This window comes from Saccostrea echinata, unplaced genomic scaffold (genome assembly GCF_033153115.1).
Source record: "Saccostrea echinata isolate AGI-Se365-2 ecotype Australia unplaced genomic scaffold, CSIRO_AGI_Sech_v1 ptg000056l, whole genome shotgun sequence".
NCBI classification, from domain to species: Eukaryota; Metazoa; Mollusca; class Bivalvia; order Ostreida; family Ostreidae; genus Saccostrea; species Saccostrea echinata.
In genome coordinates this window covers 3185836-3207689 of record NW_026889805.1, presented here as the reverse complement: position 1 = coordinate 3207689, position 21854 = coordinate 3185836, and the positions used below count along the sequence as shown (strand labels likewise).

Here is a 21854-nt window from a genome sequence, read left to right as displayed (position 1 = left end):
GCTAATTTTTCTATCTTCCCTTAATTTTGAATAGTTATATATAGTATTACATGTACTGTATTATAATGGGTAATTTTTGTGGTTTAATATTTTTGCAATTTGATCCTTTAAAAGTTACTATTTTCTGTTTGCAATTTTAGCAATTTCAATCATGCTGCACTTACTAGAGATATAGGATTTGAATATTTTGCTATTCTATTTGCAATTCAGACAGAACTGCACAATTCTGAAAATATTGGACAACCATAGAAATTATCCATTATCTGGAATGTGCATATATCTTATATAATATTATATATTATATTTACCTCTTGCTTTGTCTTTTCTTGTTCGTTTATTTTCCTCTGTACTGATCGGATTCCCATGTGAACAGCATTCTGTGGAGAAAGACGACGATGTGAGGGACTATCCTCTGTTGACCCTTGACCTCGTATTGTTGCACCACTGTCACTCTGATTTGCACTACAAGACTTAGCAATGACAGAATCAGTAGCAGTTCTCCGCAAACCATCGCCATAGCGATTATAGTGACGCAGCTGAGAGAAGTCCATGCTTCCTGTATGAGAAAGTTCACTGGGGCGAGTAGGGGCACGGCTTAATGAGTATCCTTGGGTATTTTCATAATTGCTGTTGTGAAAGTCATCATACACATTAGAGGGACATGAACTATGGAGGTTAACAGCCTCCTTTCTATGTGAGGAGTCTCTTGTATTTGAGTACATTCTGTGTCTTTCCAGCTCATTGAGAGATTCCGAGCTACTCGAGCTGGAAAGTTTCGGGGCGAGATTTCTTAATGGATCACTGGGATTATCACTCAAGTCTGGGCGGCAGGGGGCGGGATTTTTGTTCCTGATTACACTAGACTCCTCCTCGCTGCTTAGGGACCCAGAACTTGCTGACCCCTGGGTCCCAGGGGAAGGGGTGACACACTGACTAGAATTACTGCAGGAGGAGTTCATATGTTTATATCTGTACATAGGATTAGAGAAAGACAGAGGTTGGAGACTGTTGGATTGAGAAGGTCTCGCATTTCCTTCCACATGATTGGATGAGTCTACAGGGGAACTTGATTGGCTGTAACCATAGGACTGGTATCCTGATGTCACAGTAGACACCTGACTGATAGACATTTGACTTCCGTTTATGTTATGCTCCAGTTCCATTGAAGAGTTCTGATAATCATCGTCCATGAGTGACATGAGGTCAATATAATCACCATGGCTGCTATCGGCAGCGTTCACAATGTCGTTCCACTTCTGGTTCACACAGTGTTCACTTGTGACATTTTGTGAGTTTGCTGACACATTAGACACATTGTCTGTGAGAACACGTTTAATTATCACATACTCATCATCGTTATCATTATAATCAACAACTGTGCTCTGTCCACTACTGAAATGACTGCCTTGTCGTGAATGCCGAGCACCAAGTACTGGGATGTCGTCTTCCTCGCCGCACTGCCGTAACATGTTCCGCAGAAGTTCAGTGGGAGAAGTCCCAGGCTGAATACTGCCACTGACATTGTCATAAATTTGAGATTTCCTCTTATTTGGCACTTGTACACTTTTCCCCACATCTGGATCTTCAATGGCCGAAGTAATGCTACTGAGAATGCTGGGTAATTTACCCAATTTCATCAGAGTATCCTAAAAGCAAAAGAAATTTTGATGATCATCCATCCAAGAAATATAAATTTTGTTCAGAGAGAGAGGTATTTGAGGAATTATTGACTTGTAGCCCACTAACCTGATTAGCCTTCTCTAGGTTTTCAGTGAGAAGGATGTGTAGTAAAGAGAGCTCTTTCCCAAGGTCAATGTAGCCATCGTAATCCAGAAGATGGTTACCATTGTTAGCACTCTGTAGCAAAATCAACACCATTAACCTCAGAGATTTGTTTGTTGGAAATAAGAGATGATTATTGTAATTGTAAAATCTTTCATATTGTGGTAGCTACATTTCTAGTGACTTACAGAAATTTGATCCAGGAATTCTTTCATACTTCCATCATGCTTCTCTATGAAATCATTCATAAATTCCATATATTCCTCCTTCCCACCAAATCTGAAGTAAATTTCAACAAAAACATGTATTTTATGCAAAATCATAAAGAAATCCTAATAGCTGATTTTGATGTTTTGACAGATATCTGGAATACGTCACTCACTTGGTGGAGTTGGCGAGAGTTTGGATGGTTTTGGCAATGAGGGTCAGATTTCTGGCAGCCTTCTCGGGCGGATACTCTAGAAATCAAAAATATTTATAAAGTAAGGCATCTTTTTTCTAGCACTGTTGAAATCTCAAACCCACTAATTCTATATTGAATGACTATTTTTCATGTTGGTAGTAAACATGTTTCCATTGGTTATAACTACCTTGAGTAAGATTAAAGAGACTAGGTGATAAAATGGCAGGACAGAGAAATCTTAGGAAGATGGAGCCACAGATTAGAGTATCGGACACTTCTGTCTTCCCATTACTGTTGCAGCTTGATCTAAAGCTGGAGAACACCTCACGCAATTCACTGAAATATAGACATGGTCATTTGAGTATTTGAAAAAGGTCACTGTTGAAAATGAAATCATCTCAAGTTTGTAAGTTATCAACTGATGTTGAACTTTCCATCATTTAACAATGAAATACACACCTTGGGAAGTAACAAGGGGAGCTGATGATTTTGGTCCACACCATATTACAGTACATGTCCAAAAGTTGTTGGTGAGTTGTAATGCTGGCTGGGTTGGCGAGCTTGCCTGGATCTACTTCACAGTCGTCTTCTGAGTGGATGATAGTATGAACAAAGTCACTCAGGGTATCCTTCATGTACTGAAATAATTCACACATCATTGGTGAGTTCTCAGTAAAAATCAAATGAAAAAGTTATATGAACTTTAAGTGTTTTCTTCCTTTCTTCTATAAATATAAAACTGAACTTCAGTATCTGGAACATGTGATCTCTTATTTTTTATCTAGTTGAGTTTGAGATATGAGCCAATATTAGGTTTGACTGTATACAAAAATAGCATTTTCCAGAAAAAAAGGAAACTACTTTAGGATTGTTTGTGTAAAACTCTTTCAGTTGATTATGGGTAATTTTTGTGCCAACCTTTTCTCCCACTAGTTTCATGTAAGCCTCCATGGCCTTTGTTCCAATGCTGTTTCCTCTAAATGTTAAATGCTGATTATCTGTTAAAAGACCAATTATGTGTTCATCTCGGTAAGAGCCTTCTTGTGTACAAAATCTCTATAAAATTATAGGTTGTAACCTATTCCTTATTTCACTTTGATATAAAAAAGCTTACCACTGTCCAAGTTTCTATCATGAAAAGAAATGTTTTTTTTTTCTGAATTTTTGCACAGAGTGGGTTGTAAAAATCTTAAAATGAAGTGGTATTCTCAAAAGGAACATTCTAGTAATTCAAATACATTAGTGACAAAAAAATCTTTAAGACGAACTAAAAATTATTCATCCTCCAAATTGCCCACATTGTTTTGGAGGGGCTCTTTACAATACTATGTGAAGTTTGACAAAAACTGCTTTCGTTCAGTAACACTGACACCTGTTGCATACCTTGTTTAAGCACCTCTCCAATGATAACTTCAGTGAGGAACTCTTTTGCTTTGTCAAGCTTCTGCATGATGTGGACTAAGGTGGAGGCAATGTCCTCCTTGTCACGAACTCCAACGAGATTCTCCATGACCTCACACAAAGTGTAGAAGTCTGTTGTTAAATACTGCAAAACAAAAACACAGCATTATAACTAATGCTGGAATATCCTACACAATACAAATGGTTGGCATTATTTTTTCGAATAAAGCTTTGACTTTTAATATTTTTACACATTTACCCTTCAATTCATTTGACTGACATATATTACACAAATAGCATCAAGTTCTTTGTGTTTACAAACTTTGACTATAATTGTGACAAAACATCATGGTTTTTCCTAGTTGCTGTGGTATCTACATGTATCTATTGTATTAAACTGAATGAAATCCTAATACAGATCTTTAGAGAGTTTGGTATCTATTTATTGTATTTACCTGTGTGAAATCTTGATACAGATCTTTAGGGAGTATGTGCACAGTTTGGTATCTCAATCGCAATCGGATCAAGGGGAGTTCACTCTTGCTCTCTTTTCCCGTTTTCCCAACAGTCCCTGAGCTTGCTGTGAACCACTTTTCCACAAACTGTCGTCCATGAATTTCAGCAACAGGTATATTTATATATCCTGCAAAACATTATCATATTTATTGGAAATTTTTTATCTGCCTCATAATGGAAATTAAATGGATAGATAATTACAGATAAAAACTTTAAATTCTAATGTGCTAACACTATCAATTGCCTCGTCAAAGTCACCTCTGTAAATTTTCTGTACCAGGTAACCCTAAAAGATAATTAATATGTCCTTATGCGGGCACCTCTCTGTCACCTCGACACCACAATGAGGCTAGTGCCACCCTATAATTAGACCTGACCATACCTATTTTCGTGTTTTTGTCCTTTTTCTTCTTTTTAATGTCTGCCTCTCTGTAGAGGTTCACAGTCACGATCTCCACGGGGTTCAAATTGCTGTCAAAGGAAACGATTACCCGATTAAGTATTTTAAAATGAAGGTTACAAATTTTCAAACAACATTGAGATTTGAATCATCCTTCTTAATTTCAACTTCTGGTAGTATGATTTCAGTTAAAAATTTCTTACTTGAATTCGAATTGTTCCCCCCAGAACAGCATGTCTGACTTTGTTTTGCTGTATGTGCGTGCATATAGAGTGTGGTCCATACATATCTCACAGTAATACCTGTAAAATAAAAACCTTAATAGCATAATGAAAGTACAACTCAGTCCCACTGATATGACTGTCTGGAAGGTGGAGAAAATTAGCAGTTGACATTTTCATAGGAAATCGTGGGACAGGTGATGGCTTCATTCATTTTTTTTGAGACCTCTAATTACAAGGACAGAGGGTGTATCTTCTGTAATATCTTTGGAGCCACCAATTGTCTGAACATATTAAGGTCATCTTAATTAAAATCAGCTTTCTCAGAGGACAATTTGAGGAGGTGGACTTGTACTAAGGTCCCAGACTGGCTTGATGCTTTCTCTTCTCAGTGAGTATACATCACTCCCACTCAACACTCAACACAAGAGATAGATATCATAATAACAAGGACTTTTTCTCTCTCACAAGATATTGCAGATTTTATATCTTGAGTATCTTATATATGGGGCTATGTTATACATGTTTACATAATGGGGTCGATGAGTTCTTAAGTACTTTCAGCTTCAAAATTTCCTGTCTACACAAGCAGTAAACACTTGCTAGCCATATGTATGACTGGTGGATGAATAATTAACATAAACAAAGGTCTAACACATGCTCAGGTGAACTGATTAATCCTCTATAGCCTCTATGACTCATCTGACATGATTTTATTTTTTTCCTTATATATTTTCTTTTGTTTGTTATTCTTTAATTGACAAGAAAATATATACCCAGTACATCAAATGCTCCTACTTCACTAATCCCTTTGTCTTATAACCCCTGAGTAAGCTTTTGACCTCTAGATAATAGAGAGATGGTATAATTGTTATGTTCATGTGCTGACATCAAGTCTACATGTAGGTTTTAAACTGTAAAAATATACATCCTCCAATCTACTTGACAGATTTACTTTGTTAAAGGCCATAACTGTCACACGGGGTAATTCATCAAATAGGACCTTTATCTCTCAGAAAACATAGGTCTGCCCACTCAGTGAAAATAAATACATGACATACAGTTTCCTCCATTGTAAACTTTATGAACCTCTGAAATGTATCTTTTCAAAATCTCTTTGTTTTGGATTTCCCTTTATTCTTTGTATAGCCTACAGACTAGACATATAATAACTCAAGGTTATATCTTATGCTTTTGTTCCAAAGTAAAAAAACAAAACTTACCTTTTCTTACATGGTACATTTTTGGCCTCTTTTATCCAGAGTTTTAAGGAATTGTCCGTTCTCCTCATATTATCCTGATTAGGTTGAACGGTTTTTCGTAAACTGTAAAGAACCATCATACCTTTATACTTTTATAAATCACACTGATTTAACATCTGTAACAAAACTGTCTTCTCTCAGGAAACAGTCAGACAGACAGGAGGGTTTTAATTACTTCGAGTAATTTTTTTCGGATGTTTTTGAGGTATTCAAAATGAACTGATTAACGGGAGTGCTCCTTGGATATGAATTCATTGAACTTCAAACATTAACATAATAAAGGTGTCAGTAGGTTTCGTTTTACAGCTACGTTGTGTATTCCATTAAGGTTGTAGAATTGCTAATGGAATGGGAAACGTTCATTGTTGTTTATCGAACAAAGTAATGGGATTAATTGATTTCCAATACATTAATTAGCTAAAATTGTTAAAGAACTGAATTTTATGGGTATGAGTGGTACATCTGATGTTTGCATAAATGATTCATGAAGCATGTATGAAATTATGACCTTGAAAATGTTTTATTTTCCCAACACAATCAAGAAAAGGGTATACTTGGTTTAAGTTACTGACATTCAACAAGGTGACCTTTATTTTAATACCCCAGGTAATTTACACAGGGACATTGCATCCTACCAATTAGGAGTCACCTCTGAAATATTTGTATCAAAATTCACATTCTCTTAAAATTCAACGTGATCAAGTTTCGTACGAACATAACTAGCATGTATCATTATTTATATATTTTACTTGTGTTTTTTCGTATTTCTTACCTTCCTAGCCATTTCTGTCTCTCCTCGGATGTCCGACAGGAAATATATTTGCTGCCATTGCTGGTGGCCACCTGGAAACAGTGTTCCTTCCCCAGGACGCTGCTATGTAATGGCTTTATGTTGATGTCCTGACCTTGTAGGTCAATGGAGTGCATTGTCACTGAGCTGGTCAGCAAGGATTCATGGGATCTCGAGGAACGGATCCGAGAATTAATGATGTTCCTGAAAGGATATACAAGCACATCAAAAATAACGTCCACCCTCTCTCTCCAGTTTTCACTACTTCTTTCTCGCCACGAGTCTGGAGTAGGACTGGAATTTCCCGGAACACTCAAAAATCGCTGAAAAATGGCCATATTTGACAATGGCCTTCTGTTAACAAATCAGAAACATTCAGAAATCAATGATAAAAACACGAGCAATATGGAAAAGTCCGATCCCAATGTTTAAATACGAATGTTGACACAACAGTAATCCACAGTTGTTCCCTCCAAGAATATTCATAAAGATGTAGCCATCTGAAAATCCCTTTACTACCGTTTTCTCCTGCATGTAAAATCAATACTGTGTTGCACGTTCTACAGCCTAATGTCTTTTTCTTTCTTTTGATTTTTCGAGCTTTTATTGCATGATGCCATGAACACAAGAGGTTTTTCACTAACAACAAGGACTAAAGTCATTATAACAACTGTTTACCTATGTGACGTTGCATGTTAGTAGGTATGATAAAGGTGTGCTCAGAATACAGCTAATTAACATCAATATTTAATGACAGACACCAATGATTACAGTCAACAGATTAACTTTCATTCCACCTCAGATACAAGGTCCATCTTTTCCCATGCTGTATCCTGTTTTTTATGAGGCTGGCGGCAAACTTATCTGACTTTTGCCAGTGATACAGAAAAACAAGATTTCTCATCTGGCAATAAATCCAACTCACCCATCACTGGTTAAGATACAAGATGTAACACAATATGGGGGCAGTACCTCAGTGCTGAACACTATATCCTAGATCATCAAGAACAAATGTTTTATTTCAATTGACCTATGATAGTCCATTCATCACAAACAATAAAATAAAATCATATAACAGGAAGGTTAACTTTGGAAACTCTGATGATCTTCCTCAATTAACAATGTACCAACTCGTCCCGTCTCATGTTTATTTCCCGCAATGGAAACACTTCAACTAAACTTGCACGTTACAGATTCAGATACATCAGCTTTTGCTGGTGCACGTAATGAACAAAGCAACAGACGGAATGGAAGACTGTGACAGTAACTAAAGCTCACAAATCAATGTTCAAACATGGCAGAAATCCAAAATCCTATTGAACAAACCCAACTTTCGCATTGTAAATCAAAGAGTAGATATCTACCAAAGAAAAAGTCCGACAGATTCAGTTCTGTCAGGCCAATTCCAAATATCCAGATCACACTGGAACAACGCCTTAACACAGGGGAAGTCTCTGACAGGTCCTGATGAGTCAGTCCCCTTTATTTTTGGTCTATACAAAGATCATTGACCAGGCATTGGGAAAAAAAAGAAGGCCATCCATTATTTACAGAACATACATAAAAAAAACCATAGTTAACAGTTTCAGAATTATGTCTTCTATGAATAGAATCCCAAACACCTCTGTAAGATGATAAAATCTTCACTTCCTGTCCTCAACAGCTGAATGAGAAATCTGATCCCAATGTCATACCTTAAACAAATTTACACAGTGGTATGTCCTTCATATAAACTATCTGGCAAGAGACCTTTATCACAGCAAGACATTAATAGTAAAGTTTGTACATTATAATGCATTAGTAAAGTTCCTCATCTCAAATGCTAATCATTCCAGTCCACAAAGTCTTAATTACACAAGTCATTAAAAAGTTAAATCTAATCCAGAAATAACACAGACACAGTTCACAGAAGTCTTCCCCCAACACAGCCGAGAGCAACATCTGCTGATCTCTATACCAAAGTCATCCGACTCAGTCATTCAGAGATTTTACTTCTGGCAAGAAATATACAAGGGCCAAGAATATGGCAGATTCATGACATTTATACACACGAAGAACAATTCACAAACCTCAGGTAGATAAAAATATTAACGTACACCTGATTCTGTAATTACGAGTCAGACATATTTCCTGCCACCATCTGGCGGTCATTGTCACAGGACATGAGAAATATCTATTTTTAGTTTAATAATTAATCAAACAAAAGAAATTTATGTTTGTTCCCTTTTGTATACCTTGTTTTTTTTTTTTAAAGATAATTATCAATTGTCACATTTTTAGAAAATTTTATAAATGGAACAATGTATGTTCCAGTTTTCTGAAATATAAACAAAGTATTGATTTAAAATAAATATCCTAATTATATAAAGTAAATTTTAAATAACTTAACAATACTGTAATTTTAAGTTACCTTTTAAGGAACTCTTCATAAGCGTAAGACCGAATATTTGTCATATCACTAACATAACTACAACCCGAAGATTTTATCCTCTGAACACAATCAATGTAGTTTCTTTAATTAATTCATCGGAAGCTGATTATTCTACATTGATCTCACTCACAGTATCCTGTATTAGGTCCTTTGATTATGTAATATAGATAATTCACCCTATACAACTGAATGACACTACAATCAGCTTATCAACTTTAATCCTCTAAGTCCATCAAGGGAAATTAAATACACAAAATAAAGAAAACATGTAACCACCATTTAAGGTGGTTTGACCCCCTGCTGGCCTTATGTTTAGTGATCACTGGACCCTGAAAGAGAAACCACGATTACACAGCTCCTATGTACCTAACAGTCAATTTCTGACATACAAACTCATTACTTAATTCAAAACAAATTAAGTAAACAATGTTATGAATCAATGGATACCCCTAAAATCAATTAGATTATTTGAAAGCTGTTCAAATATTGCTTTAATAATCAAATGATCGAAACACAATTTTTTTCTAATGATGTCAGAATGATTGACCTAAATACTTGTGTAGTTTTAATCATCTTTTGAGTTATTAGTCATTTATTTTTTGTTGTTATCAATACATTAAAATCCACTGTACCCTGATGACACCACGACTGAACACCTTAATACACTCTTTTTAAATCTTGGGCTAAGTATATAAATGTTGTTAATACCACGACAGAAGTTTCATCGCAATAGATCCATGAGAAAATACCAGTACAATCCTTAAATTCTACTTATAATAATTTTTAAATTTTTTTTATCAAAGTCATCCTACCTCCACATTTTTATTATAAATCCCAAAACACAATGCACAAAATCACACAATATTACACATTTTTCAGTGTCTAGATGCTAGCCTTCCAGCTGGCCTGTGAAATCCTTTCTTGGGAGCGCGCCTGCCTTTGAGGAATTATGTCTAACTACATCCAACAATACAACTAGCATCCTGTCCAGAAATAAACAATGTGGATGTCTGTTTACACCTTCCCTCCTACCAAGTAAATCAACGTCTTCAATATGCCACCGTCCTCATAATTGAAGGTATATACAAGATGCAGGCATGCTTCAGTGTAAGCATACACATTAAATGCAAAGTATCTATTTTTTTTCTAATGAGGAGGTGGAAAAAAAACATGAGCTGCTTCGTTATGTCAGAGGGAATCTTCATTGTACGTGGAAGAAGTGAAAACATCTGTTCAGAGTCAAGAAAATTTTGCCAAAAAAAGAATTTGCTGAGACAGAAAATCTGAACTCCCCAACCACCTGCCTTTCTGTAGTGATCAACAATGACATCCAATCAGATCTCACCCAGACAATTCAAATATTACGGCAAGCCAACATACACGAGTTATCTAAACAAAAGTGGTCTAATATCAAACCTTACTTGTTTTTCCGTTTCCTTATAAGAGTGTCCATTTTCTCTGCCAGACTCTTGCGGCGGTTGGTCATGATTGTTTTAGAACATGAATGAGTGACCTGTTACTACCTGAGCACACCTGCCCTTCCTACACCTCCAGCTACCTGGCAATCTACCTTTCGTTTGTCCAGTCATTCACTAACTACACCTGACAATCACAGTCTGATGTCCTTGACACCTTTTAAACTTTGTCAATAAATAAACCTTAGCATTTATAATGATTATGTTGCACTATTACATAGCACCATTGTACAACAGTCAAAAATCTCACCATGTCAAGTCTTTAGGCCAAATTTTTACAGTAATTAATGGCCACTGGGGCTTTTTAACAAATTAACACCTCCAGGTATCCCACAAATAACAATGTTAGCCTTCAATTAACTATCTAAATACAAAATGGAACAGGAAATCTGTTTATGTATTCTCTGAAGATCACTTAGGTATTCAATGCAAAAATAGACAGAAGCAACTACAAAAGCACATCAATACATGGAGTAATATCAACTTCGCATTATAGTGACATTCATATAGATTAGAGCCATTAGCACTTAAGCACTGCATTCTGTAATAAAAGGAAAATGTAAGGACACTTTGATTCATCTATAAATAAGGATACTTGATTTTCAGGCATTAGAAGAATGAAGAGAATTAATCAAGCTAGTGAATATGAAAATGCTACAAGTTTACTAATGAACAGCTTGTAATCATCAGAACATTGATGTAATCATTTTCACAGACCTATATTTATGTTCAGAGATGACACAGGAGATAGCAGAAACACCCTCCAATTATTCAAATCTGAAAGACCACTGTTACATAATAAAGAAATGTAAAGGAATGTAAATAAATATTGAGAGAGTACAATACCTTGCCGTTTTTAATGAAGAATTTGGCATACTTTTTGAAGTCTGGAGTCAATGTATCAATACTGGGTAACGTTGAACACATAGTCTCGGGTTAAGTTCTACCATCTTGTACATCATATAATGTTATAAAATAGTTCAAGGAAGGGAATTTATACGAGCCAAAACAAACAGGAATTGATCAAGTACTGAAGATGAGGTAATCAACTATCACATGCACATTCTGTATCGACATGTACTATCAAACGTACGAACATAAGTGGTTTACACCGAAAATGGCAACTCCCCTCCAAGTCCTACCAATGGGCATTTCAATTTTAGGAGACTAATTTTAGAATGACGACATAATTATAATGAGTTTTACTAGAATGTGCAATACAAATGACGTAATGACACAGTCAACAGACATAAACTTTAACTTGACAAGGTTATTTGTATAGATAAGAGAGAACCCTTTAAGATGGCATTAAGCAGTCTCAGTCACACAAAGCATTATCATGTTAGTTCAAAGAGCCAAAGCAGGTACATAGAAGCATATATGTTTGTTAATATGGTACACTAAAAGGGCTAAAATGATATAAATTATATGATGAGCATACCATGTATGTTGGTTTTCTGGGGTTACAATGGAACACCTACACAAGCTAAGAAGAAAATATATACTTTCTCAGTCATATTAAAACCATTAGTTACTACTATCATTCACTTTATTAAAACTAAAGGAGGTTCAAAATATATGTGATGTATAGTGTAGTTATACCGATACTACAAGTAATCTCTTAATCGATAATTCTCAGAATATTTCCTAGGACTAGATAGATTAATACGTAGCTTTAAGACCTTTGAAAATAGTCTCCTGACTTTCAATATTCAAGGAGAGTCTGTATTTTTTCCATTATTGTATCGAAACTTCCAAAGTTTTTTTTAATGTGACTAACAAAATCTGGAACAATAACATGGAAATTTTGGATATTGTCACCCATCCCACCCCCTTTAAATTTTTTAAATAATGTTTTCTTTCTGACAGCAAAAAGGGTATAATTGAAAATAAATGTTTTGTTATTTTCATTCTTTCAGAAGATCAATGCAAGCTCACAAGGGACATTAACAAATGAATATTTGTTAGATAAAGTTAAAATGATTTAACATTATTATCAGCTAGGATAGGTAATGATACATCATGCAAATACATATTGAGCAATGATTGTTATAAGTTAGTGAATGATACCGGGTCAATTATTCCATATTAAAAATGCAATCAGCCAAACTAAATCTCAAAGGCTTGGGAGGATGCAACCAAAGGAAGCAAAAAATAAACTACTCACACACGATTTTTCTGTTCAGAAAGATCACTTTGGCTGTCAACATTAATATCTCGATTTCGTTTGCGATTCAAACGGCCCAGACTCATGGTTCTCTTCAATGAATTGACGAAGGTGTTGCTATATGTAAATATAAAATCATCGTGCATCAAAATAAAAACACAACATCAAACAAAGCAGAAATGATGATCGATACAAAATAAACAACAAATCAACATAAGCTGATATACAAAATATACCAATCACCACTGGAAAAAATAACAGGAATACAATGCTCTACTGAATCAAAAATCCATCACTATTTTGTGCGTAGATTACTACACTGAAACTTTGTATTTCTAGTTTTAATAAAAAGATGTTTGCTTCACACAAAAACCACAAAATAACTCAGAAAGCACTGTGTACGACTTACTCCATGATTGTAGTTAAGTTAGACCCACCACCAAAAGCATTTGAGCTCAGCATGTACATGTATGTACAATATAAGAGATGGTGAGGTCACTTTCACCAGTCAGGAAACTTTTAAGTGATACTACATTCTTCACATACAACCATGGCTTTGTTCGTTAGCTCTAGAGGGGAATAGTCTGTGATAACTAGTGACCTTCGTGTAAGTTTAGGGAGTGAAGAACCTGTAGATGGGTTATTATTGCGATTAAGCTCCTAAATGTATTTTTGTCTCCCTGTGCCAGTTTGTACACAGAAATAGTTCTTAAGGAACATGACACCCACTACAACAAAACAATGGAGCTTTTCAGTACTCTGATTGACCCAAATCATGCAATATACTATATTTTTCTGACCAACACTGTAACACAACATGAAACTTACATGATGAAGGGATATATCTAAAGAAAATCAGGGACAGGCTGACATTATACTAATCACGCTAATCAGATATCAATAAATCAGGACACCTGTCAATACCTCCGAGAGCAACTGTCACCTCCAGTCTGATTCACCAGAGACAGGGAATTATTACTGTATGATAGTAATGTAGTGAGAGGTTGTCAGTGTTCTGTAAACTTTGTACAAACAGGTGTTGTAAGAACATGCAATGAACATTAAAAGTACATAACTTGGTTGTGTTCATACAAAAGTGTTCAAGTGATAAATTATTGATCGAGTTCCTATTTACTGCATGCATTAGAAATCAATGCCTCTTTCTCACATCAAGGTCAATGGCCAGAGGTGTTGGTCATTATGAAGGACAGGTGATACAAACAAAAATGTGGATGCCTGGATTAAAATATATATTTTTGGACCTATTTTAGTTGTAAAGGATGGAAAAATCAAATTTCTAAAATACACACATCATGTTCATATATTAAGAAATTTTAAACTTTCTATGATGTTCAAAATTCTACCTTTCTTTAGTCATCCTTATAAATCGTGATCTATTCAACTTTTTATCACTTTATAGGACATAAAAGTGAAACTTTTGAATAAAAAAATTAAAATCTATGCAGGTTAACTTATTCCTTTTAATTGTATAAACATGACTTTAGCAGTTATTTTCATGATTTTTGAAAAAAAGTTTGTATCATCTGTCATTACATCAAGTCAGCTGGCAGGCACAAAATCGTTACAAAAGACTGAAACAAATAGTTCACTGGGCAATTCCCTCTTTCACTAGATTCATTTCATCATATCATCCAACCTCAAAATGAGTGACAGAATCTTAAACTTAACAAATTTCTTCCAAGGTTATGTTCAAAAGGAAAATGTTTTACAGATGCAGAGCCGGGACAAATAAAAACTTCATACCTCAAGTTTCTTTTGGCTGAAATATTACCACATCCTTTCAATATCCTTCAAAATAATATGTCCACTCTTTATTCAATGTTATTTAGATCTGTGAACACATGTAAGCCACAGAAAATATATACAAATGTATACCTATGGCTGAGTTCTAAATCCCCTGTAATCTAGATAATTTTATCTACAGTCGTACGGAGCTTCCTGTCACCAGTAAAGAATAAAACTGTCAGACCATCAACAAAATAAAAAAAACAAGATACACAAATCTCTTTGTACATGATCTCCTTAAACAGGAAAAAACAAAGAGGGGTGTTTAAAGCATTGGATACATATATATAATGATAACAAGCCACTTCTTCCTGCATGTACAATAGATGGGAGATTTTAGAGGGTCCTCTTTTACAGGAATTTTTAAACCTGTATCATTTGCTAGAAATAATAAAGAATTTTAGTTGCCACTGATTCTTCTCTATAATCTTTGGATTTTGTGACAGAGCTTTAACATTTGCATGAAACAGTGATAAAGGAAATTATCGCAGGATGTAAGATCTGATTCTAAGTATGCATGGAAAGTAGATGTAGCTACATCAAAGCCCAGTTTATCAAGGTTATTTAGAGATTGGTGAACTTTGATCCAAATGTAAGAAAATCTGGAGTTAATGACTCAGATAAACAGTTGATCTCACTAAAAAAAAAAGAAAATTTACCACCAGAAGTTTGTTAACATTTGACTGTAAACAATACAGTAATGAAATCTGACATATCAAAGGTGTACTATCGTGCCCTTCCTATAACACATGGTAAAGGGAGGTAATCAATCACAAAACTACCAGGACTGATGTATTCAATCTGCAATTTTAAAATTCAGCCCAAAGATCAAAAAAGGCACCAGCTGGGCCCGATATAGTGATGACTCCCTGCCAAAACAGTTTCCTTTGTGGAGTAATTAATGGTTAATTCCACTTACTCTTTCGTTTGGTCTTTGTTGCTTGGTCTACAAACTTTTTTTTACTGTTTTTATTTCAGCTTTTACTTTTTTTTTCTGACAATACCTGAGGGGATCACTGCATTCATATAGGTAAATACAGGTAAATGTTTCTTTTAACTGAACTTGGGCACAAGTCCAATGTGAAAACTGGGACATCATTCTTAATTTCAATTCACAACCACTTATCACTCAGGGAAATGAAACTAGAAATGAGAAACTTAATTATTACACTTCAACCCAATAAAAAATGAGAAGCTTAATTGTCCAAATGTATATATTGCCTAGGAAATTTATATCTGAGTGGATTCTCCAATTTGAAAGCAAATAAGGTCGATGTTGATAGACGAAATTGCTTTGGTCAGGAAGTCAGCAGAAATGAAGAGATTTGTGACTAATCATGGTTTCACAATATTTGACAAACTTGTGTCAATAACAGAATCCTAGCTAGTAATGGAATCCTGAGCTACAAGCTAATAATCCTGTGTTCACATGTATCAAATACAGTGCTGTGCATTCTTGAGGTGCCCAGGATCTAATGCAGCAGGTATTGACTCGCCATCCACAATACTAATACATTACAACAACTTATACCTCGTGGATACCAAACTTCTCTATTTTTTTTTTAAATGCTGGTTATGAATCATGTGTAATGCTATCTAACCCTGGGAGAGAGTAGATCTGTTGGAGTCTATAATTATTTCACATCATCAAGTCATCCATCTGTTGCAGATTCCCTAAAGCTGGTGCATTTCTAATCAAGTTTCTCTATATTTTTTCCCTGAGCTATGGTAATCGAGTTTACTTAAACTTTTACAATGCAGTATGTTGTCTGGAACATAATTCATCAGCCGTATGTGCTCAATATTTAATTATCCCTGAATAAATTAAGGCACAGTTCCCTCTCCAAATAGGACCCCCCTACTTTACACAACAGATACCACTGATTTGGGATATGTTTGTGCATTCACTCAAGACTCTGTGTGCCTACAGAGTCATCTAAATTCACATTACATCACACAACCCTGATGTACACATTGCATCATTTTTGGAAAGCCGGGGGAATTGTTTCTGATCAATTTATTTTACAGTAGTAATCATACTTTCTGATGCATTTCCTTCTTGTCTTTCCTCCTTGTGAAACTCCCTGCCCCCTCCCCAACATATAAGGTTACCCCCTCCCTCTCCCTTTAGCACAAATTCATCCCTTTCTATCATTTATCCCATTTTCCCTCCATCTACTGTAAGGAGCCTAATCTTTTAGTATTTCCCTCCTAATCTCTGTCTATGCCCCTCACAGCCATAAGCAGTCTTGAGATTGTATTCCTGATAACTCTAGCAGCATGTTTATAAGGCACATTGATTTCTCTCCTGAACTGGCACTTCTTTTACTGAGCCGTAATCAATGACATTCCAATACCATACATCCAACATGTTTCTATCTTTGTGAACTTCAATTGACTCTTGCTCTCTCATTGTCTGTTGATCTCTCAATTTTTCCATTTCCTTATGGCTACAGAGTGTGTGATACATACTATATCTACACTAACGCACAAACCACTCTCTGACCAGAATCATGCAAAATTGTGACCTACCTTACAAGTGTCCTTTTGACCCATGGTCAGTTTCACTAGTGAGTACTATTTGGAAGGTGAAAACTACTCAGTCCCTGAGAGCAAGTCAGAAGAAAAAACATAGAACACTGAACTCAAATCAATACAGAAATGAAAATAGATTGTAAAACACCTCCCCTGGATTTCTAAAACTGGCTCAGTCCACCAGTTGGAATCAATTGAATGGTTCAGTCTATTACTCATTACAGAGGGGTGGAAGGTATATTATTTTTTCCATTTATATCAGCATGCTGAGAGAAATTCCCACTAGCGGTTTCACACAGATTAACTTATTGGGAAGATTACCAGAAATAAGTGTTAAAAATTAACTTTAATTGTACTGGCCTTACAGAAGATAAACATATTAATTCATCTTTTGTGTATTAATTTACATAATCCCCTATCCACTTAATCTGCATGCAACAATTGGAAATGTACTCAGAATAGAAATTAAGGGGTCATTTTAATGTACAACATTTAGAATTATAATGGAGGACTCCTTTCCAATAATCAATACATGTATCATTCTGTTTGCAGCAAGGATCACCTGAATGTCTGTCATAATGCAGTGTTAACAATTCTTAAAAGTGAAAGTTGATGTTCATCCCAATGGACTGAGTACTGTCTGAGCCTGACAGGTGATTGGACAACAAAGGCATTTCAGCAGCTGGATAAGAAATTAACATTGGAAATGTTCTTAAAACTCTCAATATATCTAATATTGGTATATTAAGCATGAAGTCCTGTAGTAATGTATAATGAAGTAAATAATGGAATATAACTGTCACTCAGAGTATTACATATTTCACTTTTATTGTCCCTTCTATCAGACTAAAAGTCTTAGAGAGCTAGGCCGTTAACTTTAACCATAAAATGGCCCTGCCCATGCATATACCAATTATCTGACCTAGACCCAATGTCCCATTTCAAACATCAATATAAAGAAGAGATTTAGTGCTTTCATTTCCAATAAAACATGTTACCTCTGAGAGTCCAGGTATTAAAAAACAGGCTTTGTAAAATTGCAATGTTCTTGAATTTTGCAGAAAATGGGTGCATTTGACTCATATTAAAATATGAGCTCACCCCTCGATCCAAAAAATAAAGCATGAATTATAATTTTCAGTAAACAGTTCTTTTATTACATAAATGCACATTTTGGATCAGAGGTTGGGCTCTATGCAAAATATTAAAAAACAAACTTTGGTCATTTTTGAAGAATCTTTCAGGACTTGAGGATAATGACGCAAATCGATCATGACATCATATAACATGGACTAGCAAGAAAATTACATCATTTTTAATAGATATGCAGTCACCAAGGGTTCATGTGAAATTCAATGTATTTTCAACTAAAACTAAGCAGTTTTGATTTCTTAGAAATTCAAAGGGTTAAAGTGGCCTTAAGTGAACCTTGTTCTTCCTTCTTTTTTCTGCTTCTTAGATCATTACACTGTATTTACAGTATTACATAAATATCCCAGCTCATGATGTGATACAACTCTAGGAAAACCCAATTAGAAACTTAGTATTACTTGAAAAAGTACTTTATTGAAATAATGTGTACTAGCTGGTTCCTCTTAAACATCATTCAGATAGAACGCATGCACTATGTAGTCAGCAGATCTATAGTATTCAATATTTATTATGTTTACGTCATGTCCTAAACTAGATCTATACCTAAAGGTCACCTAGTGCAGAGTTATCAACGATCATGTTTTCCTACTGAAAAACTTCACATTTGTAAATTAGGAGGATGTGAAAGATGATAGTTCCTCCAAAACCACAAATACTGACCGAGTTCTGCTTTCTGACTCGCCATGATATTTACTCATAAACTCTGTCATGAGACAATATTTTGTAGCTCTTTTTTTTCCTAAGCAAATTAAATGAAATCTTTTAGTGATAAGGTATTTTCTTTTGTTATTTCTGAGGTACATGTGTACTGACCTAATGGGCAAAGTGTTTTTCATCAAACAAAAATAATCCATCTCTGCATAAAAGTTAATTCTAAACAGATTTATAAAAATCTAACAGGCTTAAACATACGTGAATAATTAAAATAGTTATATTGTATTCAAAAAGATTTTTACATAAAGATCAACCAGACTCTCCTTGACAAAATTTTTCAACTTTATTTCTGTGTGGTTTCACTCAAACTGAACAATGAGTTTAATTCAGTACCAGTTGAAGTCTTAAAGAATTCAGACAATTTTGGGGGAAAAGTGACACTTTATAAGACAGGCTTCCCTCTAATAGTCCTCTGTCTGCTGAAGATTAATTGAGCACATCCCCTAATGACCTTTCTCAAAAGTACTTGAAGTGGCCCTTGAACCAAGGCCCAGAGCTATTGTGCCAGAAGTGAGGGTTCAATAGCGGAAACCCTTACTATCAGCAGACGGTGGCAGGCAGACCATTTGGAGGCACCCTGTTTTATTTATTGACAATTTCCATGTGAGTGGACAGTGGAATTTTAATCACCTTTTGCATCGATAAATTCCAGAAAAGCATGTATCCTGACACAATAGCTGACTCATCGTATGACTAAAACAACAGGATCAGACACTGCACTGATCTAACCATTCATGCTCATCTGCATCATTTCAAAATTCCTTCACAGATTAACAATTGCTTCATTCCTTACCGCATTCATCAAGTCAATTTACAATTTTTGCAGGAATTATCTGCCAGTCCATTTCGATTCAAAAGAATTCTTAATACAAAAATCATGCAATTACAATGAAGTTAGTTTTTACAACATTGACTGAAACTTAAGTGTACAACATTGAAAGGGAAATAACTCCAACTGTCGGTTCAGCTCTGTAACTATTGCTAAAGTAAAGAAAGATAACTGATGTATGTTTAACTTACGATTCCTGGCCATCCAGCACATGGGAGGCTGACCGCTTACGGTTGTCCAGTTTGGTCACACTCTTTGTTCTCTTCAGATTGCTTGACCGGCTGAAGCCCTTCTTTATGAAGAAATTCTGAAGAATTCAAACAGGTTTACATGAAAACACACCATTCTTACCCTTCAGTAACTTGCATACTTTTTCTGCAAGCTGATTAACTAATTTTTAAAGTAAATATCAAGTAATGTTTTTTTTTATGCCATTCGATGGCTGCTTTTTTTTTCCACATAAAATTGACAGGGAGAGGGGTGCTTATATAGGAGTATGGGTGTAGATGGGGATGAATGTCATACTAGTCAATACTTCATCAATCTTTAATAGTTTGACACACACACACACTGATTGGCAACTAGTCCTCCAACACTTCTCATTATTTTGAGCATGACAAAACTTTTTCTAAAACTTGATCCTAACCATATTACAAAATCTACAAAATTTCTTGTCTTTATATATTTTCTACATGCAGATCATTATACTCAATGCAAATACATAATTTTCAAAATAATTTCCCCATATTCCAATTGGCACAGCCTCAATTCTCCATCTCTTTCAAAAAAAATGACTTTTTTGGTTACTTGCTCAGTATACAATACTGGTATTTATCATTTAATTGGTTTATTTTAATCAAATGAAAAGAACAAAAGAAATAAAGCAATACTGTATATACTCTCCCAAACACTTTAACTCAAGGGAATCTAGAAAATGTGAACAAAAATCATCTTGCCTTAATTGTTTCCACTTTCTATTTGCAAAATAAAATACCGGTATATTTTTGAAATTTTATCATGCTATTGTATATTTTAGGGCCTGACCAATAGTTTATTCTGGGTCAGAATTGATCAAGAGCTTGTGTGCATTTAGTTTTTTCCTTGCTTATTTTACAGAACAGATTTTTAGCAATTAAAGATATAATTACAACATTTTAAAAGTAAAGGAGTGTGCATTATAATTTCCAAGAAGACCTCATGTACTCTAAGCACTGAAACATGGCATCACGAATTGTATCTGAACTTATTGCCCAGTCTAATTGAATTAACTTGAAGCTGTCGAGTCTTGCTTGCTCTGACATTAATTCACTTACCGCTATTTTGGAGGGGGTGGAGTTAGCGTCCATGGCTTCCCCGCGGAGATCTAAAGACGAGGACACCAACGGCTCACTTCCCCTCCGGTCTGACAGCTTCTCATATGAAGAATCTGAAGATGAAGAAATTAAATCAGTTTTCATATTGAAACAAAATATCTGAAGACACACAATTATAGACTATTCCCAAAAATGACATTCAAATCAGATCTGTACCCTATAAATTCTTACAGAATACTAAAATTCTTAGGAAAGTGTCAATCTGCTGCTCTAGATATCACAGCTTTTGATTCGACAAGTAATTTTCGACCTTGTGATTTGATGTCAATGTATACCCACTTGAGGATATTCCTAGTCAGTTCAGTACTTGAATCTCCGACATTAAAAGTCTTATTAAACATCAGATGAGACCCTTGATTCAATCTTGAAGAGAATATTTGTTCACAAGTGTCTGTTATTTTTTTTTCAATTTCTAGTTTTCCATCTTACTAACAATGAAGTAAATATAATAATACTTTAAATTCAGGCTACCTTTTTTGCTTTGTGCTGACAAGAGTTTTTTTTTTTCAAAAACAAATGTAAATAATTTTTAGTATTGGTAATTTTAAAACACATCAATGTGCTTGGTGCTTGGATGATGCCATCATGTCAATACAG

General features: G+C 35.0%; 1 protein-coding gene across 20 annotated transcripts in view; it reads right to left on the bottom strand.

The window, feature by feature from the left end:
* The window catches only part of LOC133173218 (disabled homolog 2-interacting protein-like), a 49328-nt gene that overhangs the window by 2538 nt on the left and 24936 nt on the right, over positions 1 to 21854 (bottom strand). For 11 of the 20 annotated variants that reach the window (XM_061308178.1, XM_061308183.1, XM_061308177.1 and 8 more), the window contains 16 exons: positions 21198 to 21310; positions 20076 to 20191; positions 12849 to 12965; positions 6758 to 6979; positions 5947 to 6048; positions 4706 to 4804; positions 4485 to 4573; positions 4042 to 4229; positions 3569 to 3731; positions 3104 to 3183; positions 2645 to 2823; positions 2373 to 2521; positions 2165 to 2240; positions 1971 to 2061; positions 1747 to 1857; positions 309 to 1646 (listed from right to left, as the gene is read on the bottom strand). In XM_061308178.1, the coding sequence (XP_061164162.1) occupies positions 309 to 1646; positions 1747 to 1857; positions 1971 to 2061; positions 2165 to 2240; positions 2373 to 2521; positions 2645 to 2823; positions 3104 to 3183; positions 3569 to 3731; positions 4042 to 4229; positions 4485 to 4573; positions 4706 to 4804; positions 5947 to 6048; positions 6758 to 6979; positions 12849 to 12965; positions 20076 to 20191; positions 21198 to 21310 (3233 nt within the window). Of the gene's footprint in view, positions 1 to 308; positions 1647 to 1746; positions 1858 to 1970; positions 2062 to 2164; positions 2241 to 2372; positions 2522 to 2644; positions 2824 to 3103; positions 3184 to 3568; positions 3732 to 4041; positions 4230 to 4484; positions 4574 to 4705; positions 4805 to 5946; positions 6049 to 6757; positions 6980 to 9185; positions 9245 to 10627; positions 10769 to 11527; positions 11613 to 12122; positions 12162 to 12848; positions 12966 to 13257; positions 13278 to 14612; positions 14649 to 17186; positions 17280 to 20075; positions 20192 to 21197; positions 21311 to 21854 lie in introns of those variants that run through there. The other 9 variants (XM_061308181.1, XM_061308189.1, XM_061308190.1 and 6 more) reach the window with 9 other exon arrangements.